The sequence below is a fragment of the Giraffa tippelskirchi genome, chromosome 14, assembly GCF_054371585.1.
Source record: "Giraffa tippelskirchi isolate mGirTip1 chromosome 14, T2T-mGirTip1v1.2.pri, whole genome shotgun sequence".
Taxonomy (NCBI): domain Eukaryota; kingdom Metazoa; phylum Chordata; class Mammalia; order Artiodactyla; family Giraffidae; genus Giraffa; species Giraffa tippelskirchi.
Genome location: NC_137288.1, coordinates 65,011,024 through 65,037,961, shown reverse-complemented (window position 1 = coordinate 65,037,961; position 26,938 = coordinate 65,011,024). Strand labels below are relative to the sequence as shown.

At 36.8% G+C, this 26,938-nt stretch overlaps 1 protein-coding gene across 9 annotated transcripts; it reads right to left on the bottom strand.

Moving 5' to 3' along the window:
• Positions 1-1,103: 1,103 nt before the first annotated feature.
• Positions 1,104-25,529, bottom strand: POLI (DNA polymerase iota). 9 transcript variants are annotated; one of them, XM_081562149.1, is made up of 10 exons: positions 25,355-25,529; positions 23,608-23,730; positions 20,427-20,591; positions 16,485-16,637; positions 14,476-14,712; positions 13,400-13,578; positions 12,486-12,577; positions 9,042-9,172; positions 3,763-3,968; positions 1,104-2,171 (listed from the first exon to the last, which is right to left on the bottom strand). In XM_081562149.1, the coding sequence occupies exons 1-10, from the start codon at positions 25,497-25,499 to the stop codon at positions 1,359-1,361; spliced, it is 2,244 nt and encodes a 747-aa protein (XP_081418275.1). In that variant the 5' UTR covers positions 25,500-25,529; the 3' UTR covers positions 1,104-1,358. The 9 variants fall into 9 exon arrangements, with proteins under 9 accessions (XP_081418275.1, XP_081418276.1, XP_081418283.1 ...); XM_081562150.1 differs by having other exon boundaries at positions 25,403-25,529; XM_081562157.1 differs by having other exon boundaries at positions 16,481-16,637; positions 25,142-25,475.
• Positions 25,530-26,938: the final 1,409 nt, after the last annotated feature.

Genomic DNA, 26,938 nt, shown 5'->3' with positions numbered 1-26,938 from the left:
CATAAAGTTATCGAGTATTTGCACTACCTCAACATTCACATTAACTGTCAGTATCTTTCCCTACTCAATAATTGAAAATTGTTGTCTCCAATACATAGCTTTTCATAATAATTGATTAGTCCAACATTTTACTTTGCAATAATTACAAATGCATACTTTGACTAATGGAACTTGGTGACATCTAGAATGCTTACCTATATTTGAAAGTGAATAATACTCAGATGCTCATAATAAATCTAAATGTGATAACAAATGCTCATAATAAATCTCAGTGGATTAACACTGATAAGATGTTAACCTACATAATCACAGAACTGCTCCAAACCAGTGCTGAGCCATACTTTGGAGTCTTCTAGAAACATCCTCTATGCCTTGCAAATTATAAAATGTCTACAATCTTATATCCGATTTTTAATCTGGAAGGCAAAAAAGGACAACAACGATGGGGAACAGCAGATACCATCAATGTAGTCACTGTGTGTATCTGTTGGGGTGTGATAGCCTTAATCTCATCTCTAAACCTTCATCTACAAAACTGTAGAGAGGATTCAAACACATCCAATCCCTTGCTTTTTTTAAACCTTACAGACGGGCCAGAGGAAGTGGACTTCTATTATCTGACAGTCCTAAAGACAGATGACTTTGAATTTCTGGTGTCATCCTTCCCTTAATCAACTTGTATGCAGAGTTCCTTCTAGTTCTTTACAACATATATATCCCAGCACCCAATTCCTCATGGGGCCTGTGCCACACAACTCATTCATTCAATATTTACTGAGCACCCTCTGTGTGCCAGGCATTGTGGTAGGTTCTAGGTATACCAAGGAGTATTAATTGAACACACACTGCTTTGGCATTTTTTTAAAAATCAACTTGTCAAATGGTACATAGTACCAAGACCTATACATTTTTAGCAGCTTAGCTGACTACAGAATTTCTTTATGGCTATTTCCTAAAGAGGTGAATTTCTCGAGCAACTCTGTACTTCATAGGAAAAAGCCCTGTTCTTTGCTCTAGAATGGCAATGATTTGGCTACTCTATTTTTTATTCACAGTCACATATATCTTCCTCCCAATGTTTCCATGATGTATGGAAAATGTACTAATGGTAATCATGATATTCTTTTTATTGAAAAGCAATATAAAACATGTTAGGAATGAGACGAAGGTAATATTTTACATTATTTCTGTTATATTTTTATGCTTTGTGCCAGAATTTCTTCCCATAACTATGTTTGCTTTATCTGGAACATTTCATATTACGTTTCTACATTATTGAAAGTATTAGTGTTTAATTCAGAAGAGCTTAATAAACTGCTAATCTGAGAACAACGGTCTTCCCCTTTTTTGGAGCATGCTCATTTATGTACAGTGTGGAAATCTGATTCCGTTCTCTTCCAATCAGCCAACAGTTCTTTTTGTACCTCTTCCGGCAGTTCATAGAAAACTTCAGGATCAATGTCAGAAGGAAAAGTAATTTTCTCACTGGGAGACTCTTGCTCTCTCTTTTCTTTAAGTCCTTCATGACAAGAGACTGTTGCCACTGGTTGCTTATGGCTGTCTGTGGTGCGGTTTTTGGAGAAAAGTTGCTCACTCTGCAAATTTGGAAATGAATGGAAAACAGATACAGCAAGGTTTGTATTTGAAACGTGGAATCCTTGAGATTCTTTAGGTCCTTGACTCATTCGTTCATCTTTTAAGCTACTGTCTAAATAATGTGAATAATCCTTTTGGCTAGACACAGAAGAGGAACTGCTACCTGATGTTCCTGGTTCACAGGGAGATAGAGAGGAGACCTGTTTGCTATTGGGTACATGATCTTTTGGATTTAAGGAACTATCCTGCTTTTGTTTCGTAGAAAAGAAAGACAATACTCCTCGAGAAGCATGTAATGGACAACTCAAACTTCCTTTTCCTGGAACTTTTTCTCGAGATTTTCCAGAAAGGATTTCTTCTTGAATATCTACAGGAAGCTGCTTAAAGACTTCTTGGTCAATATCCTCAGGAAGTGAGGAGAGGGGAAATTCATTACTGTCTTTTTCTTTAGAAGAATTTGTGGGATCTGGTGGAGACTCCCCAGTTCTTGTACTTTCAATCCTTCCAGTTGGTAGAAAATCCCGATTTGTTTCCTTGTCTTTAGAAAAATCCTCCATATGAGAGTTTTTCATTTTCTAGAACGTAAGGATAACAGAGTAATTTAGGTATCTGATATCTTTTAAATATTCATGCTGCTGAAGTATAACTGTAGCTATTATGGGACCAATATGCTTCTATCCTACTCCATAACTTCAGTCCTTCTGGTCGTTCCAAACAACTAGAAATGATTAATCCACCACAATTAGTCACACTGCTGTGTGGACCTTTGCTCACTATTCCAGGAAGAGGGCTTCCTTCCTAAACAGCACTGAGCCAGAAGGTAGGTATGTATCTGGAGACCTGGAAAGGACCTTAACAATCATGTATTCAAACTTCTAGTTGTGCGAATAAGAGAATGGTGGCCTATACAAATGATGACTCACCAATGACTCAATCTAAAACATATGTATGTGCACAGATAGGATCAAGGACTGGTTTTCTAAAATTCTCTATTTTGAAGTGTAACATTTAACAGAAAGAAAAAAAATACTTCTATGGAAAAAATCTACTGTCATTATAAGATGTAACACTCTTTTATATGTACCTGAAAAAAAAATTTTTAAACACCTTCCATTTTAATGTGCATAATTTTCCCTCTAGTTTTAAGTACCATAAAAAGTGTATAGATAGTCAAATATAATTCAAGAAACATCAACACAATAGTTATTTCAAAAAAAGTAAAAGCAGAAGAGATTTGGGCCACTGCATTTATTGAGCACCTATTGTGTGCCAGACATGAACAAGGTACTTTCACTTATGTTTACCCCTCTAATACTACTGTGAATTAAAGACCTTTAATCCTCATTCTACAGACTAATTTTAAAAAGTAAACATCTTTTAAAATTTCAGTTAATAAAAAGGGTCACTGAAAAAAAGTACTTTGAAGAGGGTACTAATTCAGTATTTCCATAACACTATTCTGTTCTCATTATAAGCTTAAATGTAATTGAAATATTACTAAAATTATACTAACAATAAAAATAAAGAAAATAATAAAAACATTTAAATAAGAGTTAATTGTAAGCACAAATAATTTAGTAAAAGATTATTTTTTAAAGCATCCCACATTTGGTAAACAAAAGTTTATAGAATGGCCATCTATATAGCATTTTCTTTAATCATTTGAAATTATGACTGACCTTTGCCTCTCTATTACCATACTCTTAATTTCTACAATTATAAAGTGAGCATTAATACTCTATCAATATTGCTACCAGAATTCAATATAATTTCAAAACCAAGAAAATTTAAATACTTGAACAAAGACATTGGTGTGGGGGAGCTGCTGGTAGCTTATGTACAAATTGATAACAGATTCGATTTCTAGTATTTGAAAATATTTTCATATGCGCTCACCATCATATTCCTATATACTGGTAAAAAATGTTTTAACAATTCCGAAACAGAGTACCTCTATCAAGGTTTTCTGTTTTATCCAGTGATGCTTATGTTTTATTTTTAGACCACAGTACAATATACTTGAGGCTAGTAACCACAAAACGAAAGATACTATTAATATATATAAGTCATTCAAATCTCATCCCCAAAATATCTCTAAATTATATCAGTTAAACACAAATTTATATTTGTAATTTAACTATACAAATCCAGTAACAGTGTACTTACAAAACTGCGCTTTCCAGCGTGTGAAGTTGTTGATAATGAAGGTGTTAAATAATAATCAATAGTCCCTTTCTTAGCAGTATTTAGGGATTTAAGGTTGCAGAAGCACACACTTAATAGGGTAAGATGAAATGGCATCTTCACATTCACCATACTTCGAAAAAGTTTCATAAGGATATCAACCATTGGGGTCATCACATCATAATTTCCTAAATAAAATGTGTAAGAAGACAATATCTAAACATACTATGTCACAAATTAATGTTGAGAGCTCAATCTAATTTATATTGCCTAGATTAAGAAATTAAAATCCTAAATAGATATCACTGGAACACCTTGACATTATATACTGAACTGGGACATCTCAACATTAACACCAACTGCCAAATGAGTTGAACTTTCCAGAGGATTTGAAATATTGAACTTTTAGTTGTGGGAGAATGTGGAGGTTGGAAAATCTCCGCATAAAATTCAAACTGAAGAAAACGGTTAAAAATAATCATTTTGAAATTCTGGAATGAACCAGAGGTGAACAAACTGAGAAGCACTGACTGATGAAAAACTGCTAGAACTTAGGTAAGAAAGTGGGGACAGCAACCTTCTTGGTTGGAGTCATTTGTATCCCCCACTCACAGAGGGCGGTTGGGATAGTAGTTTCACCAGGATGAGGCTAGCTGTTTGCTGCCAGCAAAGACTGACCTGATTTGAGGAAGAGGGCAAGAGCCCACAACCAGCAATGATGCCAGAAAAATGAGCAAACTTGGTAGGAAACAAATAAAATCACATAGCTCTTGAGCCCGGGACTGCAACTGTGGTTGGGATGAGTGAATGATTAGTGGATCAGACATAACATTTAACCAGGTGATCTGGAAATGAGAGAACCACAGCTGACTGAGAGCAGAGAAGGCCTAAGCTCTCCGCGTGTCTCTGCCTAGAATGGCAACAAGCAGACCAGGGAGATGCAAGAGGGAGGAGCAGAAGACAAAAGCCGAGGCAGTCCTGAAAAGAGCCTACATTTCTAAAGTCCCTCCAACCCAAGCACATCTCCCTTTATGGAGGAAAGCCTTCCAGCCTGTTGTATTTGAGCAAACTTTTGACCAATTATTGTCTAACTACCAAACTATGCAGACAACAGGGTAACCTCCTAGGAAGCCAAAATAAATGTTTTTATTTCAAAAAGAACCTAAGCAGAGAAATCAGGGCAACACATCACAGGAGAGGTAGATTTTGCAGCTTAAGTCCAGACAAGTTACAAACAAAGAAAAGGAAAAAAGCGCCCACAGGGGAAAAAGTCCAAATTGACAGTTTTAGATTATCTAAAATGTCCAATCGTCAACAAAATATTGCAATACATACAAAAAAAAAGCAGTGTGATTCATACTCAGGGGGAAACACCAGTCAACAGAAACTGACTTTAAGTATGATTTAGCAAAGACTTCAAAGTTGCTATTATTTTTCTCATGATTTTTTTTTAATTTCATTTTCAAATTTTCGGGTGCACTGGGTCTTCAATGCTGCACTTGGGCTTCCCCTAGTTGTAGTAAGCAGGGGCTACTCTTGAGTGAGGGTGTCTGGGGTTCTCACTGCTATGGCTTCTCTTGTTGCAAAGCGCCAGCTCTAGGGTACTCAGGAGTTGGGGTGCATGGGCTTAGTGGCCTCATGACATGTGGGATCCTCCCAGACTAAGGATCGAGCCCATGTCCCCTGCATTGGCAGGTAGATTCTTAACTTCTGGACTATCAGCGTGCATGCATGCACACTAAGTCACTTTAGTCGTGTCCCACTCTTTACAACACCATGGACTGTAGCCCACCAGGCTCTTTTGTCCATGGGATTTCCCAGGCAAGAATACTAGAGTGGGTTTTCACGCCCTCTTCCAGGTATCTTCCCAACCCAAGGATCGAACCCGTCTCCTGCGGCTAACACACCTATAGGACAATATCAAGCATATGTGCAATGAGAGTCCCAGAAGGAAGAGAAAGAAAAAGGAAAGAATATTTGAAGAAATAAGAGTCCCAAACTTCCCAAATTTCATTTAAAAATTTAGTCTACAGAATCAAGAACCTCAATAAATCCCAAGTAAGATAAACACAAAAAACTCTGCAGAAACGAATGGCTACTCTGTCCAGTATTCTTGCCTAGAGAATTTCATGGACAGGGAAGTCTGGCAGACTCAGTCCATGGAGTCACGAAGAGTCAGACACGACTGAGGGACTAATACATATCGAGTCAAACTGCTAAAAAAGAGAGGTAAGTGACTCATCACACAAAGGAGAATACGACCACGCCTGGTAACAGCTTACTGCCTCTCAACTCCAAATCTCACTTAGTACCTGCTGTGATAATGGGGTAGACTCTGAAATTTTTTTTACATTAAATATAATTCTTAAGTTTTGTCAGTAGAGAGAACTGGAGGATCATTAAATTAGAAAGCGGGGTTCTCTTCCTGTTCCAGTATACTGTTACTTACTTCTTCTTGCTTCTGTAACATGGTCTGTGTGCAGTACATACGTGTGGAAACATGTACGAGTGCTCTGCCACACCACGTGTGTGTGGAAGGCTCAGTCCCTCAGCATCCCCAGCTCCAGGCAAGCCTAGTGACCGTGTTCCCATGGCACCACCAACTCAAACACTGCACACAGCAGGCCGGTGCCTGGACTCCTTCCACACACCCACCTAATAGGCGTGACTTGCCTATACGGGTTGTTTCCTCCAGCTCTTCCTATGCAGGCACCATACCCTCCACCTTTGTACTTGGTGAAAAATGAAGATTCCTTCAGTATCAACACCTATTGATCTCAGCTTGCCCACATCCTGGAGGACTGTCAATAGAAGCCCTCCCAACACGGACACCTGCGTACCCCAGCTCACGCGCTGCCCTGCCAGGGAGCAAACTCTCATTGTCCCGAGGCCTCCTGTGTGCCCACCAGTCAGCCGCAGCTCCTCTGGAGACCAGGGGGTGGTTTCTCTTGGCCCAGTAACTACGGAGCAGCTCTGGGCCAGGTAACTCAAAGGATTTTTCCAACATCCAGAGTTCCGCAACCACATCTTCTCTTGGAGGGGAGGAAGACTCTCTTTCCAAGTCCACTCTTCCTTGGCTACTTGTCCTTAGCCCCAGGGTACCTCTTAAGGGTATCTTTATATCTTTATAGTTACTCCCTATGATAGTTGAGCAATTTTTGAAACCTTCACTTTTCAAATTTCTGTGTGGTTATGCTCTCTTGATTGAAACTAGTAACAGGAATCTCTCCTGATTAAACTATTAACAGCTGCCTCTTCATCAAAAATAATGGAACACAAAGCAATGGAATACCATACTCAAAGTATGCAAAAAAACTAATCAAAAATTACATATTCAGACAAATTATCATTCAAAAAATGCTATTTTAGAGGAAGAGACCACAAATTTTAGTTCAGTAGAATGGCATGACAGTGTTGCTCAACTCTTCTTTTCAAATGCAAATACTGGAACATGCTCCAGGACAGACCATAAGCAAGGCAACAAAAGAAGGCTCGATAAATATAAGAGGATTGAAATTACTCAAAGTATCTTCTCTGGTCAACATAAAGTCAAATTGGAAATCACTTAATCTTAGCCAAAAGGCCGAGAAGCGATCAAATTGGAAATCAACAACAAAAGGTTATTTGAAACATAAATTAAACAGCCAATTTATAAATAAGTTTAGGGGTCAAGGAGGAAATCACAACAGATATTAGAAACTATTCTGAGCTTAATGAGTAAGAAACACAACACAACTTATGGAATACAGCTAAAGCACTGCTTAAAAGGAAATATGTAACTTTAAACCTGAATTATTAGAAAAGAGGTAAGTATAAAATAAAGTAAGCTGCCATCTTAAGAACCAAGGAGGAAAAGGCATATTAAACCTAAAGCAAGCAGAAAGAAGGAAATAACAGAGTAGAAATAAATGAAATACAAAATAGAAAACTGAGAAATTAATGACAGCAAAAGTTGAATCTTTGAAAAGATGAACAAAACTGATAAACCTTACTGGAATAACAAAGGAAAAAAAACAAATTATCAAAATCAAGAATGAAAGAGAGGATATTACTGTAGACCCTATAAAAATGAGAAGAATTACAAGGGAATATTAACAATTCATGATAAAAGTTAGACAACCTGGATGAAATGCATACATTCTGAGAAGATACAAATTACCAAAACCGACTCAAAATGAATAGAAAATCAGAATAAACTCATAACAAACAAAGAAATAAAATTCCTTAAAAAAAAATCTTTCCACAAACAAAGCCGAGGACCATGAATAGGCAAATCAACTTTATAAAAGAACAAAGCTAGAGAACTTACACTACCTAATTTCAAAACTTAGACAACAAAGTATCAAGACAGGGTGGAATTGGAATAAGGATAAACATACAGATCAATGGGATAAGAAAGGCAAAAAAGAAACCCTTACATTTATGGTCAGTTAGTTTTTGACAAAGATGCCATGGCAATTAAATGGGGAAAGAACAGTCTGTTAACAAATTCTATGGAAGAAGTGGATACTCACATGCAAAAGAATAAATTAACACTCTTACTTTACACAACACATAAAAATTAATTCAAAGTAGATTTAAATATAAATCTTAAAGTATAAAATTTCTGAAAAAAAAGCATAGGAAATATTTATAATCTTTGAGTTAGGCAAAGAATTTTTAGATATATCAAAAGTAATATCCATAAAAGAAGAAAAAACAATGAAAGACCACTACATAGTCATGAGAATGAGTAAAGAAAATGATAGTATTAAAACATAAATGAGAATATGAAAAAACTGAAATCCTCTATACTCTGTTGCTGAATATCTACCTTGTTATACTCACTTTGGAAAAAAATCTGGCTGTTTCTTAGAGTTCAACTACCATACAACCCAGAAATTCAATTCTTTGTAATCTACCCAAGATGAACAAAAGCATATATCTGCCTGATGACTTGCACCCAAATGTTCACAGCCCCATTTTTTAGAACAGCCAAAAAATGGAAATAATCTAAACGCTCATAAATTATCTCACACCATATAATTAATTATCATAGTTTTGTTTTCTTTGGAGTTGGGAAGCGTTCTCAACAGGGTATTTACTTTTAATATTTATTGAAACAACAAAAGTTTTCTAATGGAAATTTCTTATAGAAAAAAAGTACTTAATAGCTCCCTAACTCCATGTGAGGATTACCCATTTTTGGATATTTCTAACTCAAAGTTTGTTTTTTTAAGAATTCAACCTGCCAATTAAATGATCAGAAAGTAACCCATTACCTGCCCCTAACTTCTGAATTATGTGGGATGGAACTGGGCACTGACGACTCTCACGGCTACAGCGCTTCTCAGACAAGCACCGACGGATGACTAACCGCATCGTATGCGGCTTCCTTCCGTCTTGGCCGACTCTAAAAACAAGGACAAGGAAGGAACAAGGAATCAGAAAGAGTTTTTTTTTTTTTTGATGATCAACTATCCCTCATTTATTTAAAAGTGCCAGAATGAGTAACTGTAACAATTATAAATATAGTTGATAATCAGGCAGTAGGCAATAAAGGTCCCTGAATAGCTCATGGAAACTGCATAAAGTCTTCATAATTTATTATGAAATTTTAAAATAATAATAATTATTATATTTATTATAATATATACAATATATTTGATATAAGTGTATATAATACATAACATTATAATATATATTATAGTGTATAATATATATTATATATAGTGTATATATAATATATGATATATAAGTTTTACAATATTAAATATTATATTATAAATGTTATAAATATATATAATAAAATATAATATATAACATAGTAATATATATATTGTATAATTATATATATATTATAATATGTATCATATATAATATACATATAAATATAAATATTACATAACATAATTATATCATATAATCACATGATATATAATATATAAAAATTATATTCCACATATATTATATAATAATATAATTTATATATATTATATACAATATACAATTATATATATTATAATTATATACTGTAATATATATTAATATATGTATATTATATAACATAAATATGATAAATTAAAATATCAAGACTATATAATATATATATTTTATATTATATCATATATATCATATATTTTATATTATATATATTATATATTATAATGTGCAGTTATATATGTTATATATTATATATAATATATATTATATATAAAATATACAATATATAATATATAATTATTTATAATGATTATAATAAATAATAATGCTGCTGCTGCTAAGTCGCTTCAGTTGTGTCCGACTCTGTGTGACCCCATAGACGGCAGCCCACCAGGCTCCGCCGTCCCTGGGATTCTCCAGGCAAGAACACTGGAGTGGGTTGCCATTTCCTTCTCCAATGCATGAAAGTGAAAGTGAAAGTGAAGTCGCTCAGTCCTGTCTGACTCTTCGCGACCCCATGGACTGCAGCCTACTAGGCTCCTCCATCCATGGGATTTTCCAGGCAAGAGTACTGGAGTGGGGTGCCATTGCCTTCTCTGACAAATAATAATAATTAATATTAAATTTTAATTTATCTTGAAATTTTAAATGTAAGGCTCTCAGGCCTCACACAGAATGAGTGCTACCAGGAAAAAAGCAGAAATAAGATACAATTATAACAAGCCATTTTATTATCCAAATCCAAATCATAACTAAAAGTAACATTAAAATCAGCATTAAATTTAAGAAACTGAGAATCATTTCCTGACAGAAGCAAATATATGAAAAATGACAAATTTTTTACACATTAAAAAGTCAGACTACAAAAAGAAAACAAATATTTAATGACATTATTTCTGTCAAAAAGCACTTCTCAAATATATCCAAGGGAATCAGTAATATCACCGTTATATGGCATATTAGAGCAATAATGTGAAAGATCAATTATATATTTATATTTAGGAAAGTAAGCAATCGTCCACAAATCTTAAAAAGTGATCCATCCAAATGATCTTGGTTTTAGTGTTGCAAACAAAAGTTTTAATGCCATGGAAAATTCGCTTAAAAAGTAGAAAATCTAATCACTAACAGGAAATAAATGTCATCAAAGAATAACATCTACCTTTCTATATGTCAATGCACTAAAAGATCACAAACATAAAATACAAATAGTATTAAGCATAATCAAATTGATTTTGAATTAGAATATTTAGATTTTTGTAGTAAGCACTTTTTTTCTTATTGCTTAATCACAAAATTTCTTGACTGATGTTTTATTAATAAAATGTCTCAACTGGTTCCTATAAACTTGTTACTAGTTTAAACATCTTCCAGTTAAACTTATTCTGTTAAGTTAATATGCAATTCAAAGTGTGATTTGGCTCCTGTAACTAATTAAGACATACAAAAAAAGGGTTATGCTCTAAGCAATAGACATTTCGTTTTCTGATGCTCCTTTGCCATCATATATCTATTTCTCAATACTCCATAGAAGAGTATTACTTCCTTTCCTCCCATTTCTTTGATTTCTCAAAATGGGGTGTCAGGGGTCTAACAGCTTTAAGTAAGTGTGCTTCTGTAATGATGTTAGGATGGGCTCTGTGACTAAAATAAATGGTTTTTGGATGACTAACTCTCAGAAAACTGATAAAGTGAAATTTCCTTCAACTTTGCTGCCACATGCATTGCAGTTCTCTTGTCTTGAGCAAGGCCATGCAACTCATCATTTGCTGCACGCAGCTGGCTGACTGTATGACGCAGCTTCAGGGATATGACTCAGGCCGAGCCTTCGAGTATCCTGGTGAAACTGGGTCATCTGCTTTGCTTCAGCTAAATAAGACTACTATGAAATGCCTAGCCACTGGAAACAGTTCTGGACAAAGAGAAACCACAAGAATTATACATTTTATAGGTTCCCTTATTTGAAGAATCAACCCATAAATGAGTCTAGATACCCTAAACCTATGAAATACTATTAACCATGTCTCCTTATCTCTGCTTGACATGTCCTCTTCTATACAGTGGCTTCTTATTTCAGTGACTGAGGTATATAATGACATCTAGCTGGCAAAAAAAAGTAACTGCGTATGTGTGACTGTTGTCGAGCATATGATTATTAATACTATAGGTATGTAAGAGGTATAAAATCATACATTGTTTAATCCTTTCTCCAGGCACTGGCCTTAAGTTTAGTTTATGCAATGCTATTTGTATACTCATAATTCCAACTGACACTCTTCATGTACTTAAAGGCCAGTTACTGAGCATACACATAATCACCCTCACTCCTCACACAGTCCCATTAAGTCATTCCTTCCTCTGACTCTATACTCTAAGGGACAGGAGATAAAAGGGTTCTTATGCTTTCTCCATCAATTTGCTATCCTCAATCATCACAAATTTGTAATGTAGTGATTCCAGAGATATGCACAAAACTCCCTTAGGTAATAATCAGCAGCTTAAGATCCACAGTAAACTACAATGTTACTAATATTAAGACCAGTGGAAGCAGATGAATTAAATTTAGTTAAGAACATGTGTTACTACCTTTGTAATACTTTACAGTGTGAAGAGGTTCAGAGATAGATGATCTTTACATGTTTAGTCTCCAGTTAATCTGTAAATTCCAAGAAAGAACATCAAGTATATATATACTATACATAGTATATATATAGTAAATATATAGTATTTCCATGTACCGTACACAGAATCTGTAAGATGATATGGCAAAATGGAAAAATCACCTGTTCAAAAGACTAGCAAGTAGTTCTTCAATCTTAGTTTTAGCTTCAACTTCTGATGAACATTTTTTAAATGAATCTTCCTCACTAAAGGACTACCAAAGAAGCACAAATAAGTATTAATATAAACCCAAATAAGCATATCCAATTATCAGTGTATATGTCAAATAAACATTCAACACTTTCTTTACCTCTTACACTTAGTTTGAACCATTTAGTTCACTTTTATATTAAATCTTTTTATCTGCAAATTGTTGTACTCCACTAGAAAGTACACTGGGTGTCAAGAAAATTACAAAGCTCCAGTACCAATGCCAAGCTTTAATGTGTGATTACAGTGAGACTCTTAATCTCCTAGGACTTGAATCTGAGTTTAACCTTGGGCAAGTTACTTACCCTTTCTAAAATACAGTATCTTCATCTCAAAAAAAATTACGGGAGGAAAAGGGAGTAAGAGAGGGAGGAAAAGGTATGAACAAACATTAATACTACCTACATGAAAGGTTTATGGTGATGATTAAATGGGATAATATATATATATATATATTATTATCTCACAGGAAAAAAAATTAATCACTGTTACCTGGGTGATTATAAACTTTCTCCATTTCCTAATCATTAGACTGCTCTGAAAACAGTATTTTTACAAATTATTTTGCCTCCTATATACAATATAGGCTATTAAAATTAAGCAGTAGTCAAAGTGGCTAACTTGAGATTTAAATACTAATTCTTAGATTCAATTTAAGAATATTTATTAATTTAATATAATAAATAGCCTTCTCATAGGAAAACAATCACGTACTAACCTAATAAGCAAACTGGAACAGTAAGAATACAGTAGTAAAACTGGAAATCTTTATCTTAAATAATGTGACCACCAGTACTCAATTAAACTAAGTAACATCTTCACATACCTGAGGTGGTCTTGAGGGAGTCACAGGAGAGTCATCCTCTCCAAAACTGAGCTTCTGGATACGCTGAGCAACTGAAATTCCTAATTCCTTTTCTAATATTTTCGAAGAAAAGGTCTGAAGATCACGCACACTACTGATACCCAGCGCTTCCAGACGTTTGGTCGTTTTATAGCCAATACCTAAAGCAAAAAGAGGTGCATGTAGTGTTACAATAGCTTTTCTCTTTAAAACTAGCTAATTAAAATATTATAAATATATCAGCCACATCTTTTGATACCATAATTTTGGATACCATTGGTATTTTTTGAGACCAAACTTAAAATTTAATGCCACAGAAATGAATTTTAATACATACATTACTGATAGTCTATAAAAATGTAAGCATTTGATCTTCAGAGATACAAATTTGCCCAATGATATGAATAGGTCATTGAACCCCTCAAGAAAATCAGTTTCTCATTCTTAAAACAAAAAGTGGGCCTAACTGCTTTCAAAGGTCCTTTGTGGCCCTAATATTTTATGCACAAGCCCAAAATATAGTGGAAGACCAACTCCATTATTTACAGTATTAACATATGAACCAAGGACTAAAAATAAAGGACCATATATTTCCAGGTTATAACTTTCATGATCATATTCAAACAATATAAAAGCAGGTAAAACTAGAAAAGTACTTTCATATATATAGATTCCTAATATAGATTCTCTCCAGAAAACGTCAGGTTTTTTGGGGGCTTCTGGTTTTCACCAAGAGCCAAGTATGCTTCCCTGCTGGCTCAGATGGTAAAGAATCTGCCCGCAGTGCAGGAGTCACAGGTTCAACCCCTGGGTTGGGAAGATCCCCTGGAAGAGGGCATAGCAACCCACTTCAGTGTTCTTGCCTGGAGAATCCCAGAGACAGAGGAGCCTGAGGGGAATCCACAGGGTTGCAAAGAGTCGGACACGACTGAGCTCCTAACACACACAAGAGCCAAGTACACAGACTCTATAAGAATTAATTATGCATAACTGTAATTTTTAAACTTAAAAGAAATACAGTAAAACCAATATATGTCTTTCAAATATATTTGTCTTACCAGGCATTTCCTTTATGTGGTTCAAACTATGAATGAGATCTTGAGAACTTTCAGGTAGTAAGACTGTTTGTTGATTTGGTTTAAAGACGCCAGAAACTAATTTTGCCAATAATTTATTAGACGCCACTCCAGCACAGCCGGTGAGACCCAGCTGATGGTACATGGCTTCCCGCATCTCGGCCGCAATCTGAGATCCAACAAGGAGTCTGATGTGCAACCTGTCACATGGGTTTACAGCTATAGAAAACAGCCGATGTTGTTAAAAGTCATCGCCAAAATGTTGTTTTGTTAACAAATGAGTTTTTAAAAGATAAAGGCCTTAATCTATATCCAACTCTACCCCTCAATACTACCACACTGCTGCACACTTGACTAATCTCTTTGGCTCTTCATAGCAATTCTGCAAAATAACTATCACAAGTGAATTCCAAGGACCTGTGATAGCAAATACATACTGAGAGTGCTGAATGATTAACAGACTACAAAAATTTGATCTCTCATAAAAAATCCCTACTGGCACTACCAGAACTTTTACTCATGTTTACTTGGAAGTAAGCATAAAAGTAAAACCGTTACATTAATGATATGGCTAACATTTCAGATTCAAAGATTTGAATTTAAAGTTTTCACACTAGCGGTATGTGCTACTAAAAACAATTTTGGATTTGTATACAGTTTAAGACATCTTTTATTAAAAGTATAGGGAAATTGCTATATAGAAACAGATTTCCTTAGATGTGAAAATGACACTAGAGTTATACAAGACAGTCCTGATCCTCAGGAGTCTTGACGTCTGAAGTGCCATGATGTCTATAATTTACTTTCAAATGCTCAACGATCTATCAGCTGATCAATCAACAGTAAGATAAAAGAAATGTGTAAAATGATACAAAAGGAGTATCTATAAGGAAGGGCATAATGACTGTTCTCATTGTACTGCTCGGTCAACTTCTCTGCAAGTTAAAAAAAAATTTAACAAAATCTTATGTGAAAGAGAAAAGAATTATGAAGAATTAGACTTTGCAGGCCATAAAACCTAGGTCTCTATAATATGTTCTAACCAGCAGACTCCAAGTTTGCTTTAAAAATTATACAGAAGCACACGTGGAACCTTCTTGTTACCCAGACCTTGTAGGTGACGAAAGGGCACAGGCACAAAGGACACGTGAAAGCCTCATCTCTTCTTACAAAAGAGAACGGTAGCTCCACCTCCTTTCTTCTTTAGTATCAGAGAGGTGGAGAATGACTGGAGATCGATCACACTAGCTCGTGAAAAAAGGAGTAAGAGGAAGCACAGGGGGGCTGAGACCCGGGAGCAAGTAGGTTAGGACAAATCTCACACAGAAACACAGGAGCTTGCCTTCTACGCGGTAGGGTCTGGAAGTCACAGCAGTCACTAGCTGTTTGACAGCCTAAGGAGATATTCAGTGGAGCTGACTGCAGCTTATTTTCAAACACAATGCTACCCTGGAAAGATCATTAGTCACTGACACTTTAATAGTGAAGGAGATGAATTTTAACTGATTAAATATGAGTGTGCAAAGGATGGTAGGTAGGCCAGAATCAGCTCCCACAAGGGCTAACGTGGGAGGGTCTTGTTGCCCTGGGAGAAGAGAAGCCAACAAGTAAAAGAGGCAACAATGGCAAATCTAGTCTACCTGGAATCTTGCTTAAGACGGTTTTAGGAAAACCAAAAATTACTCCAAGAAGCCAACTCCTGTAACTTAAGGAGGGCCTAAAGAGGTATGACACTTCAAAACGGTTAACACAGGACTGTGTCAGAGCAATGAAAAGTGCACAAAGCACTGAGCTGTATGTCGTCAAAATACCATTTTCTGCCTGTTTAATATGGAATTACAGTATCTAAGTTTAATCACCTCAGATGGCTGAACTATGGCAACAAAAGTCATAAAACTTTCGAAAGACACAGTCAACTCACTGAACTGATTGAACATCAAGAAATGTAGGTATTTTAAGTTACTAAATAGAGTGCATAAGAACCCACTTACGTTGATTATTGTATACATGACCCGACACAGTCAGGGCTGAGAGTTCATCACTTTGAAGCTGCTCTAGTCTCTTCTCAACCACTTCTGTTAGATCCACAAAATTTTCATCAAACCCAAGTCTCTCAACAGCTGGACTAAATTCTTCCAACAACTCTAAATTAAAATAATATTGGAGCACAGATGTAACTGAAGTTATAACTAGAACAGATTTAACTCTTTTATGCTTAAAAAATAACAAAATAAAGGTTTAACGTACATTCACAATTACACAATATCTTGAATAAAGTCAGTTAACTGGGATTTTTTTTCTCTGTCATATTCTGCACAAAACCAATATTTTCCAATAAAGTAAGTCCAAAAATAACATTCCTTGGGCAGATACTCACAGCAACATATTTAGCACAATCTCTTATACCAACAATTTATCTGTAGTACATTAAATATCAATGCATATAGTTAATTATGATCTTGAAGCAGTAGGTCATAGAGTCTGCTTAGAAAAGTTAAGATAAGTAATAATATACTCAAGCTATATTTTTCACTAGAATTTTAAAAAGGCAAAACAAAATAAAATTTAAATTTCCAATTAATACTAAGCCAAAAAGAAAAGTTACTTAATACAAAATATACCACAATGCAATATTTTCATTAGTCACCTTCCAACTCATTCCGTAAGGACAGAGACGGATCGTGACTTACACGTATTTGAACGTCCAGCCTCTAGCACAATGCCTAGTCCTTATGTCAAACGTTTACTGAATTGAACTGAACCAAGATTTGAAATAAGTTCAAAAAGACTATCAAGTCTCATTTTTAGGATTAAAACTAATAACTTTGAAACCATTAAGAAGAATTTTCACTTCTCTCTGAATCATCTACTGACACCAGTTGGGTGGCAGAAAACAACTTACTAGTCACTTATTATATAAAAGCGCAAACATTGTTCAAGTCCTATGATATGAAAGCTCTGTCTTCTTGGTGCTAACACTGATAACAGCAGGATAAAACAATTCATAAAGAAACAGTATCATCTAGTAACCTTCAAAAATCACTTCCAACCTACCGAGAGAAAACTATGTATCTACTCTGAGGGAAAAACTGAAATGTATCTGACCATATAAAAGAATTCTTTTGAATTTCCCTCACCAATTTCTGCTTTTTTTCTCCCAAAAGTATATATCTGATGCCTAGCAGTAACAGGTAAAAAATAAAATAGTTTATCAAAACAATACTACAATAAGAAAAATAAAGGACAAATTTTAAGTAGCAAGCAGAAAAGCAAGTTAAATACAGAATCATGTACAAAGCTGGTGGACTGCTGAGCATGGATTGACTACATTAGTTCTATCACTAGTCACAGAAATAAATCACTTATCCATTTGTGAAGTTAACCTTTTTTGCTGTCAATGTGTCAATTTCATAAACAAGATGCATTTATTAAACCTTATGAGTACACAAGGCCAAAGAGAGGAGTTTATAATTAGAGAAAAAATAATCGAGAAAAAAATGGAACACTGTAGAACAAAGCATGAAGTAAACAATAAGGTTATACGTCATAAATAGGTCCGAGGTAAATTCAGTATAGGACTATTAGGCTACACTCCTATTTCAACTCCAAAAACACCATGAAAAAAATCAACAAAATAACTTTTTATCAACATATAAACCATGCTTAGACTATTTCTTGTTATTAGTGCATTTTTAATTCTTTCAAGATACTAATTTATAAATTAAGAATCAGTGTAAAAACTGCAATTTATGCATTGATTTTCTAGTACGATATTTTCACTGTGAAGAGTTGCAATGGTACAGAAATCATTTAGACTGATTAGTCTGACATTATATAATAAAGTAAAAAAGACAAGACACGTATATAAATGACCAAAAATACACACAAAAAATGTTCAAACTTCTCATAGAGAAATGCAAATCAAAACAATGTTTTACTATTTTTTTCAACTATCAGGCAAAATCTTTATGAATATCTAATACTCTCATACATACTAGCAATGTGCTAGGAAAACCTGAAGTATAGCATATAGCAGTATTCAAAATTTATAATGCAAATTATCTTTGATCAAGCAGTTAACCTTTAGGAACTTACTTTAAGGATATCTTCACGAAAGTATGTGAAAATTTCTATAAGAAAATGTCTACTGAAGCACATATTGATATTTTTAAGAGCAAAAAGTTGGTAAGAGCCTAATAACCCCTCACTATAAGAGAAACCACATTAATTTATCATGCAAAATGAGATAGCTGTTGAATGAAAGGAGACGCTATTAATAATTACATAGGGACAACAGGCATAAAATGAGACATACTGTCTTCAAATCAGTAAAGGAATGGTTAAATAAGTTTGGGACAAAATATACTAGAATACTGTGCAGGCATTAAAAAAAATGAAGAAGAGTTATATGGATGAAGTGAAAGATCACCAAGAACAAAGATGTACAACTGTATGCGTTATATCATCTCTTTTATGTACAGTACAAATTAACTTCTGAATATTCAGATATGTACATATAATTGTGCACAGAGACACAAGTGGCATTTTGGGAGTACAGTCTTGTCTTTTTTGCCTGGCTACCCCTTCTTCCCTCATCCCTCTGTTTCAGCACCACCTCTGCCTCTCCAGAAGTTAGGGTTAAATGCATAGTATATACTCTCTCATCTTTCTCTTCCTATGCATACAGAGACACATACACATATGTGGGGGAAGGTGTTTGGGTCACTGTTTTACACATATGGAAAAATCTGATACAGATTTTTGCATCTTGCTTTTTACCCACTCAACAAGGCATATTTCTATGAATCAAACGAAATGATACCAATGAGTTATTTTTAATGGCTATATAATAGTTCATCATAGAAAAGTCTTTATTTAGCCATTTTCATCCTGATGAGCATGTTTTCATTCCATATTTTTAGCAATTACGAATCATGCTACGAGACATTTTTGTACATATATGTTATCATTTCATTTCTATTTGCTCAATCCCTAGCAGTTATATTATTGGGTTAAAGAACATAGTATGCATCCTTAATTTCAAAAAATGCTTCTAGATGGCTTTTTTTAAGACTGTAATACTTTGTTTCTACTTTTTCTCACATTCTTATTTTTAGTAAGAATTAATTTAAGCATTCTTTTTTCACATTGTCAAGTTTGCTTTTTGTCAACTGTCTATTCATATCCTTTGTCCATTTTGCTTAAGGCTTGTTTCCTCTTGTTAATTTGTAAGAGCTCTGGGATAGTATCTTTAACCCTTTCAGCTGAAAACTGCTACAAATAGCAAAAGAACAAATAAAAATAATAGCAAACAAGTAAAAAGCTGATGCTTATACATTTTAAAATTATATCTATTTGCCATATGCCAGTACACATGTGGTTTCATTTTCCCTGTAATTTACTAAAACAGCAAGATTCAAATCCAAACCTTAGTAAGGGGGAGTTTATCCAGACTGAAATATCTAATACATACATAACGTCTAAAAAAATAACTAATATACTCATTATCTTTGCTAATACTTCCTGACAAATTTTTTAATTATGTTAATCAAACATTACAGAAGTCTCTCTCAACTACCATTAGTACATTAGAGTACAGCATATTTCTTTATAGTTCATTCAAGCTTGCATTTAAATTTAAGTATCTGGTTTTCTCTGGTTTATCTTCCTCCATTTTCTCACTTTAAAATTTTTTTACATTTTCTCATATTTATGTAAACATCAGCCATGACAGAGTTCAATTCCTTCCAACTACATGGTTCTTTCACCATTTACTCATGACATATTAAGTCATTCTCATATAAATTTTTTTTAAATGGGAAAGCCCCCAAATAAAACTGACTTATGCACTTTACACTTACTAAAAGATCATGTAGTTAACAGGCAGCCTATATAAAATTTAATGCTGAAAGTACATTGCCCATAATCTGTACCTGTAACCTTGTATGACATCTCTCTGTAACGAGTCAGGTCTTCTCCATTAACTAATACTAGCTGTGGACACTTTTCTTTTGCATCTCTGACACTCATAAGTTTCTTAACTCCAAGTTTCCTAGCTTCATAGTTGCAGGTAACCACCAAATATTTCTGCTGAACCCCTATAAAAAACAAATATTTTATGAGAAAATTGAGAATTGAAAATTAAAATTTACTTATTCCATATTATAATTGTAAGTTACAATACAATGTTTTGATAAGAATAAAAAGCTCTATCATAGTTAAAAAATATAGCCTCCATTCATCAAAGTTCTATGAAGTACAATTTAACAAATCAGGGGCTTCCCTGGTGGCTCAGACAGCATAGAATCTGCCTGCAATGTGGGAGACCCAAGTTTGATCCCTGGGTTGGGAAGATCTCCTGGAGAAAAGAATGGCTACCCACTCCAGTATTCTTGCCTGGAGAATTCCATGGACAGAGAAGCCTGGCAGGCTATACAGTCCATGCTATGCTAAGTCGCTTCAGTCGTGTCCGACTCTGTGCGACCCCATAGACGGCAGCTCACCAGGCTCCGCCGTCCCTAGGATTCTCCAGGCAAGAATACTGGAGTGGGTTGCCATTTCTTTCTCCAGTGCATGAAAGGGAAAAGTGAAAGTGAAGTTGCTCAGTCGTGTCCGACTCTTAGCGACCCCATGGACTGTAGCCTACCAGGCTCCTCCGTCCATGGGATTTTCCAGGCAGGAGTACTGGAGTGGGGTGCCATTCGCAGAATCAGATATGACTGAGCAACTAACACTTTCCCTTTCACCACAAATCAACAATTCTATGAAGTCTTCAGCAAAAAGATACAAATAAAGTCCTTCCAGGATTTTTTCAAATGATAAAATACCAAATTATATTGAATTAACTCTATGTAACTTTATATATAACTCTAGGCCATGTTTTACCAAAACTAAAGTAGATGAAAGTAACTGAGTACAATTAACTACTAGTCACTGCTAGAACTACTAGTCATTGCTAGAATGGAGAAGGCAATGGCACCCCACTCCAGTACTCTTGCCTGGAAAATCCCATGAACGGAGGAGCCTGGCGGGCTGCAGTCCATGGGGTCACTGAGTCGGACACGACTGAGCGACTCCACTTTCACTTTTCACTTTCATGTACTGGAGAAGGAAATGGCAACCCACTCCAGTACTCTTGCCTGGAGAATCTCAGGGACGGGGGAGCCTGGTGGGCTGCCGTCTATGGGGTCGCACAGAGTCGGACACGACTGACGCGACTTAGCAGCAGTAGCAGCACTGCTAGAAAATCTAACTTGTCTTCTGAATAACTTCCCAATTAATATAAAGCCATGTTCTGTTACAAGTGCCAACCTACAGCAGTTACTAGGAATCTCCCCCAGTAAATGTTCTAATGACTGAACTGTTCTTCACAGTAACCTACAGAAAAGATTAGACAGTGAAGTGGCATTATGAGCCCCCTCCTTATCAAAAAGATTAAATTATGATCATCTACACACTGCTTAAAATTCTAATTTACCAGTGACGTATGATTGCTAAAACTATTTGCTTTTTTCTAAAATTCTCGTATTATAAACAGGCAAAAAAATATTTCACATATTTTTAATATGTCAGATGATGCCTCAAAACAGAATCACAGGGTCGAAAGTAATAAATTATGATTCATCAGTGAACTATATAAAAAAATCAGATTAGTCACTTCCTTAACTAAAAAATCAGTCTTTTAAAGCAGGATTATATGGACTCACCATTGCGTAACCAGCCCAAGTTAAGCAGTCATATATTTGCTAATGGTGGCTCAGCAGTAAAGAATCCACCTGCAATGCACAAGACTGGCGTTCGATCCCTGGGTTGGGAAGATCTCCTGAAGAAGGCAACCCACTCCAGTCTTCTTCCCTGTTGAATCCCATGGACAGAGGAGGCTGGCAGGCTACAGTCCATGGGGTCACAAAAGAGTCGGACATGACTTACCAACTAAACAAATTAAAATGCAGTCATGAATGATTACCAGGAAATAAGGGATATTATGCCGAAGGTTTCTAGGAGAAAACAACATAGTCTTTCATTTGTATAAGCAAATACTGTTTAGTCCTTAAGTCCTGTCCAACTCTTTTATGACCCCGTGGACTGTAGCCCACCAGATTTCTCTGTCCATGGGATTTCCCAGGCAAGAATACTGGAGTGGTAGCCATTTCCTTCACCAGGGATCTTCCTCACCCAAAGATCAAACCCACTTCTCCCAAATAGGCAGGCGGGAGATTCTTTACCACTGAGCCAGCAGAGAAGCTGGCATTTTAATTATACAATCCCTCTTTACTAATCATTACTTACACAACATCTTACAATGCTACTAATTGGAAATGCCTAATGAAGAAAATTTAGGTCCCCGAATCCTAACTCCTTGACATCTTTAGGAAATTTTAAAGACACTAGAACTTGGCAAGCCAAAATATACTCATCAATCATCCTCTGTTCCTTAGTAAACTAGGCTGAGCTGAATTAGGATTTATCAAAACTAAAGTAGACACCAGGGGGTAGCAGCAAGTGAGCCAGTAGCTCTTTATGCTTTTGCTAAAAGATATATCCTTACTACACACATAAAATAAATTTTTAGAAATTTACTTTCCTAATGTAAAATAAAAATATTAAAATAAGCCAACATAATACTAATTCCCCAATGTAAAATCTCTTTGCCTTTTATTTTAAAACATACTTATGTTTTCATGAAAAGCTTGTACTATGCATGTCTTAATATTTTGGGTTGTTCAAAATCCAATTATTTTGTCCACAAAATCCAACCATTTTGTTACACAATTCAATAGTTAATTTCAAAAGTGGGAGAAGAGTTGTAAATGTCTATTAAAATTTTTTTAAAAGGTTGTTCTTGGGATAAGATGGTTGTAAAATTTCAAACATTGAGAAAAAGACTAGAAGTTTATTATGGTCTTTCTGTTTATTTAGTTAATTATACTACTTCTGTCACATTTGCCGTTTAGTAAATGAGGCTCATAAAGTCTACATCCAGTAGCGAAATAAAGATTACTGTCTATAAAGCATCACAGAACTCCTTCCAACATTAATATGGTTAATAAATCAGAATAAACATAATAACAAATCATATCATACAGTGAAAATAGTATCAAAGTCCAGAATTACCTAAAGGTTTGTCCTTTAGTTCTGGATTGGAGATCATTTCTACTTGTGCGTAAAAGCAATCCAGATCCACATGTACTATGACTCTACATGAAGAACTTCCTGCTGGTTCCAGCTCATCATGAACTATGGCACAATATTTGACCAAATGAAAAAAATACATTCAGGCTGTTTATCATCTTTGAGCAACTGCCAGTCCCTTAAAACATGGCAACCAAGAAAGAACATAGAGAGATTTTTCAAGTTTTTTTTCCTGGATTTATTACATGTGTCAAAGCATCTAAAACTTAGAAGGATATGAGAGAAACCCCACCCACAGTAGTCTTCAGTCCTATTTACTATTTCTTTGTGTATGGTATTTTTCTCAGGATAGTAATAAATTTAAGGGAAAAAAACCTTTTATCAATAATGGAAGATGCAAGAGGTAATCCTAGGACTTTAAAGTTTGTAGGAAAATTTAAAGTAAGTTGGAAAGGGCTGAAAAGTTTATAAACACTGATCTTCCAACCAACTTAAAAATTATCCTTCCCTGCTGGCTCCTTGTAAGATTTAACCTGCCAATGCAGGAGACATGGGAGCAAACCCCGGGTGGGAAAGATCCCCTGGAGGAAGAAATGGCAACCCGCTCCAGTATTCTTGCCTGGAGAATTCCATGGACAGAGGAGCCTGGTGGGCTACAGTCCATTCCATGCAGTCACAAAAGAGTCAGACATGACTTAGCGACTAAACAACAACAAAAAACTATTCTAAGTGGCATGTCCTTAAAAAAATAATCGAAAATACAAAGCAGAAGCCAGAATCTATGGGTCCCAGGGGACTATATTTAGCTCCCATGAGATCAAGATTGTTTGGTTCAATGCTGAATACCAGATACCTAGACTACCAACAAATACTTGCTAAATTTAAAGATTGAGTAAATATTTCCTGGATTTGAAAAAGTAGTTCACATCTTGATGGAAGGGGCAGAGGGATAAGACAGATGAAATTTCAGCTATTAACAGCAGTTAAAAACAAGGCAGGCTAAATGCCATGTGGTATCCTGGTTTGGAGTCTGGAACAGAAACAAATTAAATGGGAAAAAAAAAAAACCCTGGTAAAACACGAATAAAGCTTGTCCTTCCGTTAAGACTATTAATTATTATCCCAGTGTTACTTTCTTTTGACAAATGTATCACGATGACGTAAGACATTCAAGTCGGTAAAAGCTATGTGTGCACGTCCCTGTAAACCTGAAAGTATTTAAAATTTTTAAAGCTTTTTAAAAACGAAGGGCAGGGAGGCTGGGAAGGAGAGAGCCTTGGCCCCAAATCCCGGGGGTTGGGCCCCAAGGCTGGAAGCGGGACAGCAGAGAGGTGGCCACTTGCAGACGTGCCGGCCGGGTTCGGTTCCGAGCCGGGCGGTCCCTTCCGGGCTGAGGCCGGGCCGCAACCTCTGCCAAGCGGGCGACAAGGTTCCCGCTTCCGCAACCCTGAGCCCCCCGAGGCCCCTTCCGCTTTCGCGGGGCTGTTTGAGGGGAGACGAGCGCAGCCTCCATTACCCCACTGGACGCGCCCGGCCTTCCCATACTGGGCGAAGCCGTCCCTCTTGGGGACCTTGGCCTCAGAACACCAAGCAGCGAAGAGCCGCTCTCTCGGCGGAGCAGGGAAGACGCCGGGACGCGGGCAGGGCGGGGACGGTCGCTCCCCAACGGCTGCCGCCGCCGCCGCCCGGGGCGCCCGCCCTCGTCGCCCCGCCCCGCCTGCTCATTTACACCAAGGCAGGTCGTCGAGCTCGTCAGGCTTCAGCGCCCCCGGCCAGCCGCCGAGCGCTCCCGCCTCCGCCCGCTCCATGGCCCGAGTCGCGTCCTCTTCGTCGCGGCCGCCTTCCTCCTCGGGCTCCACCCCCCGCTTCTCCATTTCCCCCTCGGCGACCGCCTACCGAAAGGCAACTTCCGGTCGCGGCCGCCCCGCTCCCGGGGGGAGCCGCGGGGCTCGCGCCTGCGCAGTGTGCGCCCAGCCGCGGGCTGCCCGGACGGTCACCGGGGCTGCAGATCCTCCTGACCGGCCTCTGGGGCTTCCCTCCTGCGTAGCCTTGAAGGAGAGTTTGCCATCCCAAACAGCTCTTTTTTTTTTTTTTTTCCACTTACGGTCTTCGGAGTTACGTTCTTATCACAAGTTTTAAATGTTTATTTTTATGTAGAAGGCAGCTTGTTCTCCCGGTCAACTGTTAAAAATGCTAACCCGGAGATGCTGAAATTTTATGGTGATGAGGGTGGGGCAAACGATGGAAATTATGGTGAGAGCAAGGCGACCTTGTAAACTAATATGATTGTGTTATTTGCTCACTCGTGTCCGACTCTTCGCGATCCCATGCACTGTAGCCCACCAGGCTCCTCTGTCCATGGGATTCTCCAGGCAAGAATACTGGAGTGGGTTGCCATTTCCTTCCCCAACTAATATGATAACCTGTATGTTAAAATTTGCGTTTTGTTGTTTGACTCAAAGATACTGCCCACTGTTAAGTGGCAGCCTGGATGGGAGGAGAGCTTGGGGGAGAATACCTGTATAGGTGTGGCTGAGTACCTTCACTGTTCACCTGAAACTGTCAAAACATTGTTAATTGTCTATGTGCCTGTGTGCCAAGTCCCTTGTCAGCTGACTCTTTGCCACCCTATGAACTGTAGCTGGCCAGGCTCCTCTGTCCATGGGATTCTCCAGGCAAGAATATTGGAGTGGGTTTGCCAGTTCCTTCTCCAGGGAATATTCCCAACCCAGAGATCAAACCCACATCTCTTAGGTCTTGTGTATGGGCAGGCAGGTTCTTTACCACACAGTTCAGTTCAGTTCGGTCAGTCGAGTCCCACTCTTTTTGCGACCCCATGAACTGCAGCACACCAGGCTTCCCTGTCCATCACCACTCCCGGAGCTTGCTCAAACTCATGTCCATAGAGTCGGTGATGCCATCCAACCATCTCATTCTCTGTCGTCCCCTTCTCCTTCTGCCTTCAATATTTCCCAACATCAGGGTCTTTTCCAGTGAGTCAGCTCTTCCCATCAGGTGGCCACAATATTGGAGTTTCAGCTTCAGCATCAGTCCTTCCAATGAATATTCAGGACTGATTTCCCTTAGGATTGACTGGTTTGATCTCCTTCAAGTCCAAGGAACTCTCAAGAGTCTTCTCCAACACCATGGTTCAAAAGCATCAGTTATTCAGTGCTCAGCTTTTATTCAGAAAACTAAGATCATGGCATCCAGTCCCATCACTTCATGGCAAATAGATGGTGAAACAGTGGAAACAATGGCTGACTTTATTTTGGGGGGCTCCAAAATCACTGCAGATGGTGATTGCAGCCAT